Source organism: Taudactylus pleione, unplaced genomic scaffold, assembly GCF_031769625.1.
Source record: "Taudactylus pleione unplaced genomic scaffold, aTauple2 ptg000386l, whole genome shotgun sequence".
NCBI classification, from domain to species: domain Eukaryota; kingdom Metazoa; phylum Chordata; class Amphibia; order Anura; family Myobatrachidae; genus Taudactylus; species Taudactylus pleione.
This window is the reverse complement of record NW_028284787.1, coordinates 8,202,145-8,223,176: the sequence shown is the minus strand read 5'-3', so window position 1 is coordinate 8,223,176 and position 21,032 is coordinate 8,202,145. Positions and strand designations below refer to the sequence as shown.

Sequence of the window (21,032 nt, the reverse complement as noted above, 5' to 3'; positions counted from 1 at the left end):
GTGAACACATGTAAACACATCCAAACTCACGCAAACACTCACCTTAGGAGGTCGTCTATTTGAAAAGTCTATTTTGTTGAGAGTTTAGTAATTTCTCATGTGCGTTTCAAAACTCGATTCTTTGTAAATTTGCGTGTTGTATGGTGTCCTATGGAAAGTACTTGCGAGTTTGGCCGATGGTGTGTTTGGTCGTATTTTGTAAACTCATGCGAGTTTTGATGTCTGTTTCCTGTAAGTTCATACGTGTTTGCTCTTAGTAAAAACAGGCTAAACTCACCCGAGATTGCAATCACAACCAGACACGATTCTTAGTAAACTTACCTCTTAGACTCCAACAAGGACACATCTAGAGTGACTTCACCCAAATAATGAACTCTTATTTTAAACTGTTCTGCAATAGTTAAAAGCTGAGACTTGGATATGTCTGACTGAATACCACCTATTAAAAGGCTACCCCACTTTACTATTGCCTTAGCTACCCGAGCCAATTAAATACTGTTCCTACATAAATTGATTTTAAAATGTTTTCGCATTTCTGGTCTTCCTTTAAGGACGTAACAGCCGGAATAAGGAGAGCCATTGCTTTAGATAAATGAGCTACAGGAATTTCCACTCTCTGTGACTGTTCACTGTAAGCTGTTTGGTACCCGATACATTGAAGAAAATCTGTGTGGGATCCAAAATTTCTTATCAGGATTTAGCCAGGGCTCTACCACCAAATCTGATCATTGGGAAGATGAAGGAAATAATACTGATTTTTTTTCTTCAATCTCTTGGTTTAAAATAACACATCAGAAGGAACTGCCTAATTCTCTGCATCACTAAGGTTCAAGACCGGGCGAACAGCTCTGACCAGGTTATTTACATCTTGATCACCTACTCCTTCATCTCTTAAGAATACTAATGGGGAATACACACTAGACTATTTTTATGAACGATATGAACAATAACGATATCGTTCATATTGTCCAGTGTGTATGCACTGAACGACCAACGATGCACACTCCCGTGGGTCGTTAATGATATCCCCGGTCGGCTGAACATGTAGCTCAATCTGGGGATATCGTTAACAATGCCAGCATGGCCCACAACAACTCCCCTCCCCCCCCAAACCCATCCCCCCCCCCCATCGTTTGTCGTGGCCGACATTGCTAAGTGTGTATACACTTACCACTGTTGGCACTCCCGCCGCAGACTACATCGCTGCATACACACATCGGCATATGTCCTCAAAATGAGAATCTTTCGGATGTTTCACCTCATCCGAAGAAACATCAGACTCAGAAAAACCTGACAAATGAATATGCTCCATTAACTGTCGCTTACGCACTCTAGGCCCAGTAGGGGACAATAGTCTCTCTAAAGAGGATGAAATCTTTTCCAAGACCTAAAGCAGTTCTCTCGATTGCCTTGGCCCAAAATCGAACCCCATGGTCCTGGACCCAGCCAACCCAGAAGAAAGGACCTCTGTCTGTGTCCCACCATGGTCCGTCTTAGCTGAAACTATCTGGGTATCTTTTATCCTATTACTTTGACTGGACACCACATTAGACAGTTTTTTTTTCTCTTATAACTGAAGCTATAGATAGAGCCAACAACCTAGCCAAAGCTGGTCCTTCTATAGAGTCTGCCAGAACATCCACAACCAATAGGGAATCGTGAGCGTCTTCGCAGACAGCACAGTGAGCAGGCAGATCCCCACTAGGTAATTTAGCCTGACAATGTGTAAAAAATAGATGACATGAACTATTTTTCTCTCTTACCAGCTTCACCTTTGAACTGCTTCCTTTTTCTGACATATGTACAAAACATAAATTAGATAACTTCACAAAACCAGTATTATACTGAGTAGCTACACAGAATACATACAGAGAAAATACATCAATATCGGAGTATAAATAAGAAAACTTGTCAGATACTTATCCCAGGTTTCCAGCTATGTGAAGTCCCTGAGAGGAACCCTGCAGTCATCAACTGATCCTCCTTTCAGGTGTTGGACGCCCATCTACTGTATATCCTCCAGGATGCCCGATGAACTAAGGGGCGTGTGCCCTGGGCGCCGTAGGACTGGTACCGGCCCGTCCTAGTTAGGCAGTGTAGCGCCGACCGCAATGAGTGCGGTCAGCACTACGTATTTACACAGGACCGCCGTTAGGCTTCCCTGCGCCGGTCCTGTGCAGCACAGCCGAGGCCCTGTGCTGCAAGAGCCGGGCTGGAGCTCACTAGTGAGCTCCGCCTTCCGGCTCATGCAGTGGGTAATAGGAGAGACGTCATGACTGACGTCTCTCCCATTACCCACTGCATTACCCACTGCGGGAGGACTGACGTGCGGCGGGAGGAACGGTGTCTGGAGCCGGAGCGTGGATTCTGGTAAGTGTATTTATTTTTTTAAACGTGTCTGCTCTACTGGGGGCACAACGGGGGAGGGGGTGGCTACTACTGGCGGCAACATTACTGGGAGGGGACCTCTACTGGGGTGGGGCACTACTGGTGGCTACTACTGGGGGCACTTCATCGGGAGGGGTGAACCTCTACTGGGGGGGAAACTAGTACTGGGGCACTATATAAGGGGCTTACTACTAGGGGCACTGCACTTGGAGGACCACTACTGGGGGCAATAATAGGAAGGACCACTACAGGGGGCACTGGGTAGGGGGGGATCACTACTGGGGGTCTGCATAAGGGGGACCACTACTGGGGGAACTGCATGGGGGGGGACAACTACTGCTGAGGGCACCACTATATAAGGGGCTTACTGCTAGGGGCACTGCACTGGTGGACCACTACAGGGGGCACTGTATAAGGGGTACTGGATAGGAGGGGATCACTACTGGGGGCCTGCATAAGGGGGGGGGACTACTGGGGGCACTATATAAAGGGCACTGCATAAGGGGTTACCACTACTGGGGGCACTGCATTGTCGGGACTGCTACTGGGGGGCACTATATAAGGGGCACTGCATAAGGGGGAACACTACTGGGGGCACTTCATAGGGGGGACCACTACATGGGGTACTGCATTGGGGGGGACCAATACTGGGGGCACTGAATACGGGGAACTAATTGGGGGCTGTATAAGTGGGACCACTACCCGGGGTACTGTATAAGGGGCACTACTATGGGCCTGCATAAGAGGGACCACAACTGGGGACATTGCACACTGGGGGTACTGTATAAGGGGCACAACTGGGGTTAAGGTGCATATGGATAGGAATGTTCTGGGTGACGATAAAGGGGGGGTGTCATGTTGACACGCCCCATTTTTAAGTGACCACGCCCATGTTTCGATGGCGCACGCAAACGGGGGGGGGGGAATTTTCATATTTGCCCTGGGCTCCAAATACCCTAGTTACGCCACTGCTGATGATCAGCCTTGCCTCAGTGTAAAACCCTTTTGGTTAACGGTAGGCACTGGGTACACCCTCATTCTACTCTGACCCTTTCAATAGGGTGAGAGAGTAGACAACATTGCCTTACATCCAGCCACCCTCTTTACTTGGGAGGCTGGCCTGGTCCGACTGCACTTCCCGCTGCTGGCTGATGTCATCTGTTATGCCTGGCAGCTGTGCGCGCTTAGAGAATGTGCCAGGCTCTGCCAATGCTGCTATCTGCATGTGTCCCAGAAGTGGCTCCAGCGAGCACTGCTCCCAGTGCCGAACGTAGGTTCTGCCACCAGATTGCCACTGCACCCTACTCCTCCTCCGCAGCCATCCAGAAGGAATGTCTCCCGCTCGCCGTATAGCCCTGAATGAGCGCTCACGGTAGCTGTGTGCAAGCTAGACTCCAGGCTGCTGGCACTCGCAGGTAAGGAGGCAAAAGTGGAGAAATTGGGCGAAGGAAAAAAAGTAAATTAAAGAAATAAAAATGAAAAAGTAAATATAAAATAAAAAAAATTATGCTAGGTAACCTAGTGCTAACCTATTCCTTCAGCACTTAATTTTAAACTGAGGAAGGGGTTGGAGGAGAGCAGCTGTTTTATAGAAAACTAACCAGTTAAGTGCTATTTCCACAACCTTCACTCTACCCCATTGGAAAGCCGTGTTCCCCACTTGGTGAAAGGAGAAATATGTATGGTAAATTGGTAGAGCTTATTTCCCCCTCACGCTAGGGACCTGGAAGTGACGTACAGTGAGGGCGGAAGTGCGATTCCATGCCCGTAAAGTCCACCTAAAGAAGAAAGTTGTCCCCTCGCGGACTCCGGGCACGGAGGCTCGCTACAAGATTATATTCCCCCTCTATGTCCACGTGGATGGTAGGAAGTGACTTTGGACAGTAGCTGATGACGTCAGGGTCCTCTCCGCGAAGAGCATCTAGACACTACCATGGGGTACATTAGGACAAAATAAAGATCAAACTGGAGTAGTGACATTGAAATGCCAGATAGGCAGTAAATACAGGAATATAATCCTGTATAGTGACATAGAAATGGCAGATAGGCTGCAAATACGGGACTAGATTCCTGGATTTGTAGGAATCTATTGATACAGAGTGCCCACCTTTACACATGTCTCTGTCTGTCTATCTATGATATCCTATGCAGTCCCCTCAGGCTTTATTAATGCTGTCCAAACTGTACTCCATACTACATTTAATAAATGGGTCTTCTCTTATTACCGGTTTGCTCTTCAGGAGAACTATCACTGAACAACCGTCTTGCAATGAAAATGGTGATCATTACTGTGTAGATGAAAATACAGAAAGAAGAAATCATTATCTCGATTTAGCTGGAATAGAAAATTATACTTCAAGATTTGGTCCAGGTGAGAATATAGCAAACATATACATAATAATAACTGATACAAAGGCAGCGTATGTATGAGAATTCTCTGGTTAATCAGGAATGAATTGCATTGCAGTTATGTGATGAAAATAAGCTCTTATCCTTATAAATGAAAAATAGAGGTACAGTAACCTGGTGCAAATAATCAGCAAATATTGCAGCTTTTAACTATTCTAGTGAACATATATAGATAGACATAGATACATCTAAATCCTTATACGGAATCAGGGTTCGCTGGCAAAAATTTAGCCTGGAGGGCTTGTATGCAGCACTGGCCTACGAGCAGTGTAGATATGCGCCTGCATCGGCCGGCTCATGCATGTCAACTAGGGTCGATATACTGTATATCAGACATAACAATCCAGGACACACTCCCAAGATGTATTGATACATTGATATGTAACAATACCTAGATAGATTTAAAATAAAAGATATGGGAGACATTGGATTATAGCAATGCAGTTAATAAGAACTTATTGACGGGTGCCCGGCAGTGTCTTCAGTCTACGGTACTGGAACTGGTGTGCTCAGAAGTATTCAGCGTTGCCCTGTTGACCCTTGTGTTAAGCTGTGGGAGGACATAACTGGTGTGGATGTATCTCACCAAAAGTCTCGGTCAGATCCTGACTGGAGACGTTTTGTAATTAATGTGAGAGTCAAACAGGATTATTTTAGGAGTTGCATTTCTGCCTAATTCATGTACTCCCTGTGTAAGGGTGATATGCAGCCAGTGTGCAGCAGGGAGAGTGCTGGTATGCTGTCTACAATATGTACATTGGTGCTGTAGTATGCCCAGTGGTATAAGGGAGGAGGTAGAGACTCTGCCAGTGCAGCGTGTCTTTGGGAGAATGCAGGGTACTTCCGGGTTCAGGCCGCTGCATGCTTTTGACCGATGGATGTGTGGTGGGGAGATGTCATGGACACTGTGATGAGACCACCAGACCGCACAAGAGCATCCAATGCTACTGCACAATCTCTTCTGCCTGTAGTGACAGCAGCCGCAGCCATACTACCAGCCGCCCTCCCCATGAAACTGGGACATTTGGGTGTCCCGAATATGGTCTTCAGGAAGCCGGGGCACAGACCCCATTTCTGGTACAATCCCGGGAATACTGGGACATATAGCAACCCTAATGTGAACTGAATACTTTCAGTTCCACCAATAAAAAGAAATGTTAATAAATAAAATAAAAAAAAACACACCCTCTGATGCAGTGAAGGCAGAGCCGAAAAAGAATACTACTATGCATATTCTATCACTCTGCCTGTTATACTATACACCTCTCTTTACTGACACCACCTGTGGTAAATATAAAGGGCCACAGGTCCCCAAACACTATCACAATTGACCGAGCTCAGCCACACAAACTACCACGCAGTGAGTTTGGTTTTCCCCTGCTTCTAGCTATCAACAGTTATAGCGTACACAGTATCACAATATAAAAGGCTTGGCAACACAGACCACCACGCAGTTAGCTGGTCTCCCCCTGCTTCTAGCAACAAATAACAGATATAGTGTAACCTTAGCGATCTAATAACTTCCTCACAGACTGGGTTCTGAAGCATATATGAAATAGACTTAAAAATGAACTGTCACAACCAGGGTTTCCCGACATAGGGGACGGCAGGTATTACCTCAGAGCTTCCCATAGTTGCCAGTACAACGTGTTTCACAGCGTAAGCTGTTGGAGAGTTTTCCTGTGCTCCAGTAAACCTGCCTGTTCCCTGCTCGTCTGTGCTCTTGCTGGATCCCAGCTTCCATGCAGCCTGCATTGCTCTGCCTGCTCCCAGTCTCCTGCTGGAACCACCCTGCACCTTCCATTAACCCTCTCCCTGCCTAAAGACCTGAGTGTGCAGTTAACCCTGTCCCTATACTGCCTACAGTTACCTAGCTCTCTGCAGCTATCCTGTTTCTACACTGAGCCATCTCAGTACTACTCATCAGTTATTCAACTACTCCATAAACCTCTCTGGATTTCATCACACCAGTATCAATTTGTAACCTGATATCCTGTCTGCAGTCTCGCAGTGACCATTTGGATTACAAAGACGTTTTATTATTTCTGTCACTACCTGGACATTACCTATACATACTTCACTACAGTTTCTAGTCATCACCTCCCCATCTATATTCAGGACTTTATATTATCAGTGTACATGTCTTCAAGTTCACCCATTAAAAAACCCACTTTTCGGTTTAAGTCTGTTCAAGTGTCTGCTCCTATTTCCACCACGGGTCCACAACAAACTCAGGGCCTGATTCAGAGCCGGTCGTAAGAGGCCGCTCGTTCCCTCCAAGCGATGTTCGCACATCTGCGCATGTGTATGGGTCGTAATGCGCATGCGCCAACCAGGCATTGCGGTCGGAATTCGAGCGCTCGCAAAATAGCGCGTGCCTGCTAATTTGAGTGACAGGATGAGTCGTTTGTGGGTGGTAACAGGGGAAGGTGCTTGAAAACGGGGAGTGTAGATCCGAACGCAGGCGTGCCAAACGGTCAAAACGGGCGTTTTAAGCAGCGTCATCGACCACGTCACTTGGTTGTCTCTTGGCCTGAACTGTTCGCATGATTGCGGTAGGAAAATCCTACCACAAGCACTGCGAGCAGTTCAGACGCCTTTTGATGTACTCAATTAATCAAATAAATAGCGGAGATGACGTAGGATGCGAGCGGCCAGGGGGCGTCTTTACAAAATAGCGAGCGCATGTTTCGTTCGCTCGCTCAGACATAGAGGCGTCAACAGAACGCAAAGAGCGAGCGCTCAATTTAAATATCCGGCCCCTTTTTCTGAACGAGCGCAAATAGCGTCCGGCTCTGAATCAGGCCCTCAGATCCTAACAAGAACACTTTACTGTATTTACAAAAGTAGTATAATGCTTAGTTGCAGAAATGTTAAGAAACAAGGTTACAAGTTACATAGACAAACATGTGTTGCCATTTCAATTTAAAAGGAAGCAATCAGCCTATTCTGTCCGGGTGGAACAGTAGGAAACCCAGGTACAGGCTTCAGCTTAGATTTTGTATGTAAAGATACAGCGCTGGAGAAGTAATATTTATAGCATTAAAAAATCTATCACCATGGGTAATAATTACATTTATTCATATAAAACAAAAGGCACAATGTATATTTATATACTACATTAGTTTGTTCAAAAAATGTTGCCAATATTAGAAACAATAAAATGTCCCTGTACCTGCAATTTGATTGAAATGAAAGTCACAATTACTTCCCTGATCTGCTGCTGTTGTCCTGGGGGCGAAAAGAAAAAGTTGTTCAACTTAGATATTGATCCCCCAAGTCTAACACAGACCAATCTGCTCCCATACCTTTCAGCAGCCCCCCACCCCACGCTGACCCGAAATAGATTATTGTCACGACCAAGTCTCTGATGACTGGCTGGCTTGTTAATTAATCTAGGGCCCATCTCAGAACTGTACGTGTAACTTTTAACTTGCGTACAAATAACTGCATATACTTTCCCCTGTGTAATAGCTACAGGAAATATGGTTTGTTCACATTAATCTCCGTTATTTAAGCTATAATATGAGTGTATGCACAACTGTTTTGTGATCTGTGATTGTTTAGATACTTCATTTCTCATAAACCATAAGTCTCAGATATTCTCAAATCGCCCGTCCTGCATACAGACTTCAGATATAATTATAGGATTTTGGGAACTCCTATGGATAATACTGTAGATATAGCAAATTTACATCAAAACCAGATAACATTTGATGAGGCTTTGATCTCTGCTCATGGGGTATATTTATTAAGCAATGGATTTTCAAAACTCACAATTTTTGCAGATGTTACCTGACATATTTAAAAGGGCACTAATAGTGAATCCAAAATCAGGGTTGTTTTGCATTAAATATTATTGCTCTTTAAATCTACCAAGTAAAATCTGCAAAAATTGAGGGTTTTCAAAATCCATTGCTTATACCACTTTCAGACAGAAAAATCCTAAAAACCCGGGTTTTTCCCGTATCGTTCAACCCGGGAAGGAACCTGGAATTTGCTCCTAACCCCCTTTCACACAGCACATAATTCCTGGGTAGACCCCTTTCACACAGAACCCAGATTATCCCTGCAATATACAGTGTGTCATAATAAATGGACTGCTTTTATGGCACACAGAGATGAGGTCATGAAAAGTGGGTGGTGTCTGCTCACTGCATACATACAATGACATAGTATAGAGGACACAAGTGTTACAATGACATAGTATAGAGGACACAAGTGTTACAATGACAGTATAGAGGACAAAAGTGTTACAATGACATAGTATAGAGGACACAAGTGTTACAATGACATAGTATAGAGGACACAAGTGTTACAATGACCGTATAGAGGACACAAGTGTTACAATGACATAGTATAGAGGACACAAGTGTTACAATGACATAGTATAGAGGACACAAGTGTTGTTTTGCAATCAATTTTTTTTTATTTGAAAGGCTCATGTTATGTACATGTTATGTCACATGTAACACCTTTTGTATTATATTTTTAAAAGTGCTTTTTTTTATTTTTCAACAAATATGCATTAGCCATTAACAACATGGCCTTAATGCATTCAACAATTTAAATATATATTAATATATATATAAAGACAATAGAAAAATAGGTTGTGCTGTCATGGAACTGAAAAATATAATAGGGGAGGCACCCCAGCTATTAGAACTGTGTGTCAGGGCCAGCCTTAGAAACGACACATATACATTATACATTTGGTAATACAGCGGCCACAATGGGAGAAAGCTCACGACTGGCCTGAAGTGCAGTATACAAATTGTTAAATACAAAACAAATGGAGGTAATGTGTGTACATTCTAAATTATGTACACCCCCCATATATACACGTAGCTGACTTAAAGGGCACCCACACATTGCCCTAAGCTCTTGCCAGGCCTGTTAACGGCAGGATAAATAATATTGTCAAAAACAACAAGCTTCAACAAAAAATAAATATAGACAGCAAACATGTAAAACATCATACAAGTCTACAACTGTCTGTAGGCAGTGCTGACAATAGTGCTAAGTGGAGTGTTATGATGAGTGCCATCTGAATAACTATGCACTCTGCCATTCTGTGTATTAATCCTCGTGCCATCTGCATAAGTATGCACAGTGCCATATTGATTAGTATTTCCTGTGCCGTCCGGACTATTATGCACAGTGACATGTGGAGTGCTAGGCACTGTGCCCTCTGGACTGGTATTGGCATGTGGACTGCTCTGTACAGTGACATGTGGATTACTATTCCCTGTGCCATCTGGATAACTATGCACTGTGCCATGTGGAGTAGCATGAGGTGGATTGGAGGGGTTACTTTGCAGAAATGGTAGCCCTCTGCTATGCTGTTGGTAATTTCTAACAGGACTCTCAGAGTACTGAGGAGGATACATTACATTAGGTTGTGGAGTGTGTAACCTAGACACTAGACCGTTAAGGAAGGACATCTGTGCCTCTCTGTTTTCACGTGAAATTCGTTCGTGTAGACCAACAAGCTGACTGACAAATGAATTTTGTAACTCTCTTTCATTGTCAAAGAAGCGCTGGAGACGGGCATCCTCCTGTGCCTGGAATTCAGCATCAGAATCTCGCAGCTAATTTACCAGGATTCTGGTCATTGTGCGCGTTGCTAGCTCCATCTTGGAAGTTTTTTTCTTCCGCTCTGGTACTTCAAAGACTAGGAATAGAAGAAAAGAATAAATACATTTACAAATGAAATCAAAGCAGTAATGTCACCATATATGTGCTTGCGGCCTACTGCACACTAGCTTCACATTGCAACAGATACATTGAGTTTGGATTCCAGCATAGTAAAATCAGCATAGTCATACTATAATGACAAGTCTATACAGGACAATGTTAACATTCCCAAAACTAGTAGGTGTATAGTAATTTACTATTCCTGTGCAATGTCGGAGTCTCAGTCTGTGCAGGAGTTGGCATCCCACTCGCCCTGCTTCCACCTGCCTCAACCACACCCTCAAGTGTATTGGTGTCTGGGACCCCCATGGCAGCCATCGGATCTGTGTCACTTATCTCTGTGATGTCATCAAAGAGTATTGGTGGTGTCATTGGGTAGGATTGGCTGTTCTCCGGGGTAACACTTGGTATGATATGGCAATGGGATTAACCAGTTCAGAATTGCCAAAGACTTCATTACACTGATCGTAGTAAACCCATTCCATTCTGGCAGCACCACTTTTCCGCCTGTTATGGTCGTGAATTTTGTTGTAGTATTTGCGTAGAGCTTTCAGTTTGTTCACTACCCGCTGCTGGGTCCACACAATGCCCCTTGAGGTGAGGACCTTAGCTATGTTTGTGTAGACTATCGCATCCTTCACTGTGCCACTGATCTGTTTGCGGATCTCCTCCTCCCCTCTGACTACCAGCAGCTCACGGATCTCCTCATCCTTCCAGTGCGCCATGCTTATCTCTTTCTCTCCTTTTCTGCAGCACAATTGTGACATCAGACACCAGCGCCACTGCCCCGCCCGCTCAGCCAATCAGGGAGACCCAGCCACTCAGCCTGTGCACCACTATCTCAGCCAATAAGCGCTGTTTACTATGCCCGTAGTTGAAAAAACCAGGTCGGCGCCTTTCAGACAGCCACAAACCCGTGTAAGACCCGGGAAAAACCCAGGTAAATACCTGAGTCGAAGTACCGGGAAATGGGTCCCGTGTTGACCCTTTCAGACAGAAAAAAAACCCGGGTCGACCCGGCTAGAGACGGAAAATTACCGGGTTCTTTTCTCTGTCTGAAAGGGGTATTAGTAAACAATACCCCATAAGCAGATCAAGCCATGCCCATGGAGCTCAGGGTGCCAAAGGAGACTTTTGCCCTGAGCTCTGCAAAGGCTAAAACCAGCCCTGCGTATTATCACTTCTGCCTAATATATGATTTTAAATGAGCCATATTGACCTAAAAAATGTACTAAAACAGGATGACATTTGAAATATTTTAGCAAGTAGCCAACATCACAGATTATTCCTAGTACCCCATAAAGGTACGCAGTCAAATTTGCAAAGTTTGGCTACTATAATTAGCGGTGATGTGTGCAGCCGCACATCCCAACAGCGCGTCACTGCTAAATGACTGTCCCCTTATTGTCAACACACAGAGAAAAGAAAACTACAGGTAGAGGTTTATGCCCAAATTTATGAGAGATAATTTGTTTACTAGTATAGTCCATTTAATGTACTTATGTATTTTCAACAGGATCACCTGAGGAACAGGCAAGACCAGTGCAGAACAAGAGCTCTCATTCGCAGAGCAGGTCACGCTCACAGGAATCTGATGCCCATCCAGTATATCACAGGAGGTCACAGGTACTCAGTGACTATACTGCACCACTTGTAGAACCAATGCCTCGATTATCTGAAATGCAACAAAGGAATAAAAATCAAGAGAAGCAATTTATCAAGTCTCCCAAAGGCTGTGGAAAACCTTCTGTCTTACCTAATGGAATAAGTGGTGGGAAATCAGGAAAAGGAATGAACTACAACATGCCGGTAACTCAGTCTCAAGCATTTCAGAGTGGACAGGATGTCTACCACCTCCAGCAACAGCAATACAATCACAGGAAATACAGACAGAAGAGTAAGGACATTCACTCCCCACTGAGGGCCACTTTCTCCCAACCAGCTGTGGATCATGAATTAACTCGGGATTTTCCACCAGTGTTAACCAATGAGGGATATGTTATCCCTGTCATTCAAAGGCATGAGCATCATCATCATCACGAGCATCATCACCATCATCACTACCACCACTATCATCAGGCATAAAGCCAGGGATTGTACTATTGTGTAGAGACAATCATTTGAAGAAGCAATAAAAAAATAACAGATACCAACTTTTTCTCTTTCCAATGCAGTATCTCATTTACCAACAGTATCTCATTTACTAACAGTATCTCATTTACCAACAGTATCTCATTTGTTAGCTAGTGAAGAAAGAAGAAATGACCTGGTATCACTATTCAGTCCACTATTTATCTCAGGTTCATATACAGCTGTAGGGCTGTAATATGGTTTCTAAAGGTTCCTGCTATGTATTCTCTAGATTTATAATCAAAGGTTTTTGGATATGCATTTTAAAACCACTGCCAGTTTAAGCTACTATATTATTTTTATGTAATCTAAGATATATATTTATATTTTTTAGAAGAAACCGTTATAACTACTTATGTCAGTTTTATAATGAGAACAATTTATTATTTGTCACTGTCTTCTCCAGTACGTAGTAACTTTGGGAATATTGTATAATTATTGCATTTGCATTTATGACTGTATTACACACATTTATAAACATTAAATGTAACTATTATGTTAGGAATGTGGATTAGTTAGGCTCACTGGGATAATGTGATGGGACAGGGGCATAACTAGGTATATGAAGGGCCCATAGCAAAAGTTATTAAGGACCCCTAGGTCCACCCAATGGTGAAATATGTATATAATATGTGTACCTTTTACAAGGAAGATGCTCCCCCAGCTCTGGGCCCCATAGCAGCTACATCCCTTACACCTATGGCAGCTACACCCATGTCACGGCATCATGTGATCATGAAGAGCCACACAGGATCTGCAGCTAAGATTTATTTCTCAGTAAAGGCAGAGATCCCAATTTTTATTTTTACTAGTCATTTGTATTGCATTTGCAACAAACATTCACACAATAAACAACCTGAACCAATGCTGGAAAAGACGGTTTTACAACTAACACGTGTCTATGTATGTTGACCAATTTATCTGTGTTTTGTTTGGGAAGGAAAACCAGAACAGAACTATGGGCCTGATTCAGGTTGAATCGCAAAGCTGCGTTCACACGCAACAGGCCGGTGTTTACATTCTGCGCATGCGTACAAGACGCAGAGCGCGAACCAGGCGGTGCGATTGGGAATACGATCACAGCCAGTACACACACCCATCACTTAGTGATTGAGAGGAAGTGTCATTTATGGGTGGTGATGGGAGGGTGGTCGTGCAAACACAGGCGTGTCAGTGCCCTCGAACGCTGTTGCAGGGGCATGCATAAATTATTCACAGCGAACCCATACGCAACCTGAGTACTCAGGGCCTGATTCAGAGCCGAACGCTCTGAACGAGCGCCCGCTCTGAATCAGGGCGTTTTTTTTTTTTTTTTGGAGCCTCCATGATGATGGTCGCGATGGTCAAGACCATCGCGACCATCGGGCTTGCGACGAGACCCTGCGATAGGGTCTCGGTGACCGCAAGCCCTAGAGTGATTTTGGCTCTATCAGAGCCAAAATCACTCCCACTCACATCACTAGTGATGTCAGTGGGGCCTGACCCAGAGGGTAGGCGTTCCCAAGGGAACGCCTCCGTCTGGCAGCCATGCCCCCTGCACGCCCACCAAAGGGGGCGTGCTGTCACTCAACATCGACAGCACGCCCCCTTTGGTGCGAGACCCGGAGCGACAGCTTGGCTGTCGCTATCTGGGTCTCGCGCATGCGCACGACTGAGTTCCCTCCGTCGTGCGCATGCGCACTAGGGCTCCATCGACACGCTTGCGAGCGGGTCTGAATCAGGCCCTCAGTGTGCAGGAAGTTTAACAACTTCTGCGGCAGAGTCATGTCAACCACAAATGTGTGTGCAGCTCTGATGTTACCGATGGTTTTGCATACTTGCACATTAGTATGGATGTGAGAAGAGGGTAAGGAGGCGGCATTATGTAGTGCTGGGTATCTGCATCTTGTGCTGCGACGGCAGTGCAAATGCATTCATTAGCATATTTTCACAGCGACGCAGCATTGCAATTCAACCTTAGACAGACTCTGTGACAACAAGTTTACTTTATTTTGTTTTTCTGGAATAGCAGCATATCTGTTTGTGCATTAGGTTCCTGCTTGCTAGAAAAAAAGTATTCCTAATTAAAGTTTTGAGTCGCACAGTGAGCACTGAGTTACTTGGTGATACATGGGGCCACGTCTGCCTACTTTTACATTTTTTGTTCAAAGAGATTGCACACCCCTAGGGCAGAGCAGGGCACACCCTTCTACGGTGTACCTAGGTGCATCGTATTAGGGTGTGACCTGCTCTGCCCTAGGGGTGTGCCCTGCTCTACCCTAGGGGGTGTGCCCTGCTCTGCCTAGGGGGTGTGCCCTGCTCTGCCTAGGGGGTGTGTCTAAAACCACCAGGTAGAACCTATGGTACTGTGCGCAGCATGCCGAACAGAGGTGATGGGATGGTCCTTGTAAAAGTTATAGTTACGCCGGCAATAACCGAATGGCTCTGCAATGAAATTACTGATTACAAATGGATTGATAAAGAATGTATTTCTACACAAATGCACAAGGGTCCAATCACTTGTGACAGTGTGGTGAATAAATAGAGCATAGCAAGAAAAAAGCATTATTGCTGCAATAAATGTATTATCACATTGATAAATAGGCCCTTCATCAAAACACTCTATCAAGCATTAACAAATCAATTTTGAACTTCTAATAAATAAATAAAAAATAAACACATATATAAAATAACAGTAACTACATAATACAGTAATAAAAGCCTGGCACCAAATCACTTAATTCATGATAATCCTAATTTTTCTTCTCTTCTTTCAGTAGCACATGCAGGGGGGGGATTTCTGAGTACCCAGAAACCCCCCCTGACAGACTGGAGTGCAGGCAACGTGTTCTTAAGCCCTGCTCCTCGTGGCAATTTTGCCGCGATTCGCTGGTCAATATGAAGGAGGCGGAGCCAATATGACGTAATTTAATTAGATTTGAGTCATTTGGCCAACCCCCCTCCCGATTGACCCGCGAATCGTGGCAATTTGCTGGGAGGGGGCGGGGCTTAAGAACATGGTGCCAGCCTGCTAAATATATGATCAGATCTGCTGCAAGGTAAGTTTTTTATAATGTATGTGACGCGTGTGTGTGTAATGTATATGTGTGTATATCATATATATATGTGTAACCACACACACACACAGTATATGGAAACCCCCCCATATAAATCCTGCGTTTGCCCCTGTCTTTGATATATGCATGTAACGGTGAGTGTGCCTATACTAGCCCATACTCACACTCAGCACCATGTCATCATGTGCGCACACCTGCAACCTGGATGTCTGGGATCCGAGAGAATAGCCTGCCTTCTTGGAAAGTCTCCCAATGCTCTGAGTTTCAGAGATATTCTGGGAGAGTAGGCAGCTATAAGAATCTCATTCTCAGGGGTATATTTACTAAAGTGCGGAAATATAGAAGTGGAGATGTTGCCCATAGCAACCAGATTCTACTTATTTATCTAGCTAGCACCTTCTAGAAGATAATAGCTACAATCTGATTGGTTGCTATGAGCAACATCTCCACTTCTAAAAACCTGCACTTTAGTAAATATAGCCCTCACTCTTATATTTTGTGTGCAATATTATCTATCTAACAAGTTATTTTCATGTAGTACATATCTTTATCCTCCTAAATAAGTCACTGAATTTCATTGTTAGATTCCATATGTAGGACAATCTGAAAGGTGACCTATCTAGAAGAAACACTAGAGCAAAATACTTTATGGTAACTGCGTAACAACACCCCACCTGTCCCCATTTATGAGAAAGGACAGCATTCTAGTTCATAGTGACCACCATATAACAGAGGTTACCAATCGTTATCCTCAAGGCTCTCCAACACTTCAGGTTTTAGAGATATCCATGGTTGAACTCAGATGGTTAAATCATATTGACTGAGGTATTAATTAAGTCACCTGTGCTCAACCATGGATATCTCTAAAACTTGAACTGTTGGGAGCCTTGAGGACCGTGTTTGGGAACCCCTGCTATATACCATTAATTCTAGTGACTAATATAAAATACATGGAACATTCGACTGACCTTCATATAATACAGAGAGAATTCAAATGACAATTTACAATGCACAGGATATGCTAGTGATCTCTGTATAAACAGGAGAGCATACTAGTTTACATATACAGTGTAAGTATACAATATAGTGCTCATTTTGTTTATACAATATAGAGAAAACTACAGTGATATTTATTAAATTATATAGAGTTAATAATCTCTTTATAAAGAAAAATACATATATAAAACTAATATACAATACTGACCTTGTTCTTGAGGTCAATGTAAAATGCAGACTTCCAAATGTAATCATTTCTGTCATGAAGCATGCAGGCTTACCTGCCAAACTATGATATGGATTCAGATTTTTGCTGTAGTCACATAGGATACCTAAGATGCGTCCACATACATCTTACCTCCGTGCGTTTTCAAGTCGCGTTAAACAAAACGCGTAAGCGCAGCGCCACTCGGTAGCTGTACAGCATGCCTATATTCTGTATGAGACTGTGGGTATATCTGCAAACTTCGTTTTTTGTACGCAGATACAGTACACCCACAGTAGCAGACAGAATATAGACATGCCGCATATCATTGTAATCAGCAGAAGATGCTTATGTGTCCTATACACATGGCTTTGCGAATAAGACACATTTGAAGGTAAAAAGTTGAACAAAAAGACGCTCAGCACTACTGAGTCATACCATGGCATAGCGTGACTAGAAGGGCTGTTTAATGCGCAAGGAAGTAATATGTATGTGGACACATCTGTAGTAATTGATTTGTCGGATCCTGGGAAGATTAGACAAGTCTCCCATAATCTGTGCCCCGCTCACCACCCCCTTCCCGAGTGTAGTGCGCCTTCTGGGAGGTATATGAATTCTGCTGAATCACATCATCATAGCCCCGCCCATCACTTTACAAGACTGGGAATTGCAGCTGTGTATAGCGGGAGACAAGGCCATGATGATGCAATCTCTGTGCTCTGACACTGAAACACCACTTTGCTATGTCACAGCAGACATGACTACCCCCACCCAGGAGGCGGCAGCTACGTAGCTGACAAGTATGCCTGTAATACAAGTTTCACAAAAACCATGTGAGATTTTTATTTAAAAACATGAATGTAAGTGTACACTATATGGCCTGTATTTTACCATCATCATCATGTATGGTGCTAAACATACCACCTAGCTTGGTCTATGCTATTTTTATTGTTTATATAGTGCTAATGAAATGACGCAGCACTGTAAAAGAAAAAAACAACTTTATTCAGTCACTAGGTTGGGTTCAGTCACGGTCTTCTTTTGTGAGGCTGCAGTGCCTGACTTTTATCTCTCTGGCTCCTCAGTAGTTGAATGTGAGCCTGGTCAGCACCATTTCCTCCATCCCTGCATTCTGTGCAGGTATGCGTCGTCACACTCAGGTAAGAAGGCAGCACTGGGCCTCTTTATGCTCGGCTGATCTTTGCCAACATTAGCATATTTTTGCTTTTGCATTGCGTATGTAATCGCAGCTGTGATCGCATTAGCATCCATCTCTGAATCAGGCCTTGAGGTCATTAGATAAGCTCTGAGCAGGGCCCAGTCTGTGTGGTATGTGTGTTCTCCATGTGCTTGCATGGGTTTCGTCTGGATGCTGTTGTTTCTTCCACAGTCCAAAAACATACTGGTAGGTCAATTGGCTTCTGAAAAAAAATGGGCTACGTGAGTAGTAGGGAAGAATTGTATACTCAAATGGGGCAGGGCTGATGTAAATGATGACTTTTTTAATATAATTTAGGATGATATATAAGTAATACACAGACAGTGATATTACTGGACTGGAAGAGAGAAAAGAAAAAAAGAACATATATCGAGACAGGTTTTCAGCCTTTATCTATAGTCCCCGGTTTAGGGGTTTGCCTGTTCGTTCGGGCTAATCTCTTGAACCACTAGACAGATTTTGATGGGGGTTTCACTATTCTATACAACATTGGTCGAGGAAGGTTTAGGTGTATGAACTATTCTTTGACAAAAGGGTGCTGAGCAGTGACTTTTTTTTATAATCTTTTTTATTTAAGTTTTTACAGCATATTGACAATAGTAAATATATTGAATATCAAATTGAGTAACAAGTACAGCACTGAACATATATAATTTTCGTAGTATCAATCTAATACAAATCCTCACAATAGATCAACATCCCGAAGACTTAAATGTGGTCAGACCCTGGAAAGTGTAAATCATATATAGAACTAGATAGATATCTTAGTCAATGGCTAGAATTATTCTTTGGTAACAAACAAAGAAAAAACCCAGATACTGTATAAATGAAAATAGTTACAGTAAATCTAAATAGATAATAACATGAATAACATGTACATCAAATGCAACATAGAAGGAAAACAAATGGGAAAGAAAGGTGGGGGGGAAGGGAGGGGACCAGAATACACAGTCACAGTAAGTGAAATCAGCATATGTATTGTGATAGAAGCACTGGTAAAGTGGTCAATGGCAGGTACATTTGTCCTAGGTTTTTGGCCTATGTGTTCTAAAAAACCCCAGGAGAAGTCTGTTTTGTAAGCAGACCAGAGTATTGGCTTTTGGAAAAGCCGGTTTGGGTCCTGGGGGTGTGGATGTGAGGAGAGGGAGGGCTCCATCCACAGGCCACTCCAGGGTTTGGGCCTTTCAGCCTGGTAGCAGGCTCATTAGGGCTTACAGCTGGAACTGGATGATATAAGCTGTGTTTAGTTGTAGCTGAGTGTCTCACACCTGGGGAAGTAGGCATGCAGGCTAGCATGTCCAGAGACACTTATGACAACCCTGTAAGTACTGTGCATGTGCTGTTGTTGATGGTGTGGGCAGTAGGCCCTACCATCCTGGTAGTGAGGGTACCTACTGTTTAGTTATTGCCCAGATGGACTAGGATTTTGGTTTATGATTTGTTATATTCATTTGGCATAATAAAGACTGGTGCCAACCAGTTTGTACGAGAACCCCAGACATGTGTCCTGTTTTCTACGGCTGCTGTGTGTGTAAAGAGGGAGTCTATCTACCCCAGGAGAGGGGCCCCTATCCCGACTATATAAGTATATAAAAGTATAGATTACATGGTGAAAAACAACTAAAAGGAATGTTCTAAAGGGAGGTGTTCATTGCTATGGAAGAGACTGGTACCATTACCATACTACAATCCTAGCCTTATGAATTAAGTATAATTTGTCTATGGAGATACCATTCTGTATTACTAAACAGTGTAAAGATTTGAGTTTGTTCCTCAGAGGGTAATCTATGTACGGACCCCATTTTTTATAGAAATTTACTACCCCTTTATCCAGATTAGGCAAAGTAGCTTTCCTATCAAAGTACATGAGTTGTGTCATCTTTAGTTTGACTTCATTAAATGAAGGAGAGGATTTAGAGGTCCAATGAATAAGAATAATTTTTTTTGCTACAGTGACTAAAATAGTTATTAAGGGAATTGAAGACATATTTCCTGCGCCCAATGACCAATTTGTAAAGTTGGCACACAAACAAGCAAGTGAATCCGGGTAGAGTCGAAGAGAAAACATCACATTAATAAAGTTAACAATTTTATTCCAGAATATCCTAATTTTCCAACAATCCCAAGAAAGAAATTTGCATTTGAAACACAAAATTTGCAACAATTACCTAATTCCATTTCGACTAAGTGCTTTCTTTGTGCAGGGGATACATACTGTAAGCGCTATGTATTGTTCTTCTATGTACCTCTTGTAAGTAAGTAGATTGCAAGATTGTTAAAGTACTAACTAAGGCCCTCATTCAGAGCCGTACGCTCTGAGCAGAGCGCACGCTCTGAATGAGGGCCGGGCTCCATTTTCATGGAGCGTCCTCCTGGATGCTCGTATAGCTGTGGGTCACCACCCACAGGCTATACGAGCGTGCTTTGTGATGGCCGCGATGGTCGAGACCATCGCGACCATCGAAATTGCGAGCCGGAGCCTGCGGTTGAGGTTTTCAACCGCAAGCTCCGGAGTGATTTTGGCTCTATCAGAGCCAAAATCACTCCCACTGACATCACTAGTGATGTCAGTGGGCCGGCTTCTGACGGGAGGCGTTCCCGTGGGAACGCCCCCGTCAGGGAGGCACGCCCCCGGCACGCCCACCAAAGGGGGCGTGCTGTCAATCAACATTGACAGCACGCCCCCTTTGATCGGACACAACGAGCGAAGGACTTTCCTTCGCTCGTCGCGTCTGGCGCATGCGCACGACGGAGCTCCCTCCGTCGTGCGCATGCTCAGTGCATAACATCGACCCACTTGCGAGCGGACAGCCGCTCGCGAGTGGGTCTGAATCAGGCCCTAAATTATTAAACTGTAATAACTTGGATTGTAGGAATATCTTTTTGCCAAACTTTGAGAAGTTTACCAAGAGAAGGTGAAGCTGTGATTTTT

At 43.8% G+C, this 21,032-nt stretch overlaps 1 protein-coding gene across 1 annotated transcript in view; it reads left to right on the top strand.

Annotated features, from left to right (window-relative positions):
• The window catches only part of NKD2 (NKD inhibitor of Wnt signaling pathway 2), a 126,546-nt gene extending 112,406 nt beyond the window's left edge, over positions 1-14,140 (top strand). Inside the window, exons 9-10 of the mRNA XM_088445687.1 lie at positions 4,629-4,759; positions 12,011-14,140. Coding sequence (XP_088301813.1) covers positions 4,629-4,759; positions 12,011-12,579 — 700 coding nt within the window. The 3' untranslated portion in view covers positions 12,580-14,140. The remainder of the gene's footprint in view (positions 1-4,628; positions 4,760-12,010) is intronic.
• Positions 14,141-21,032: the final 6,892 nt, after the last annotated feature.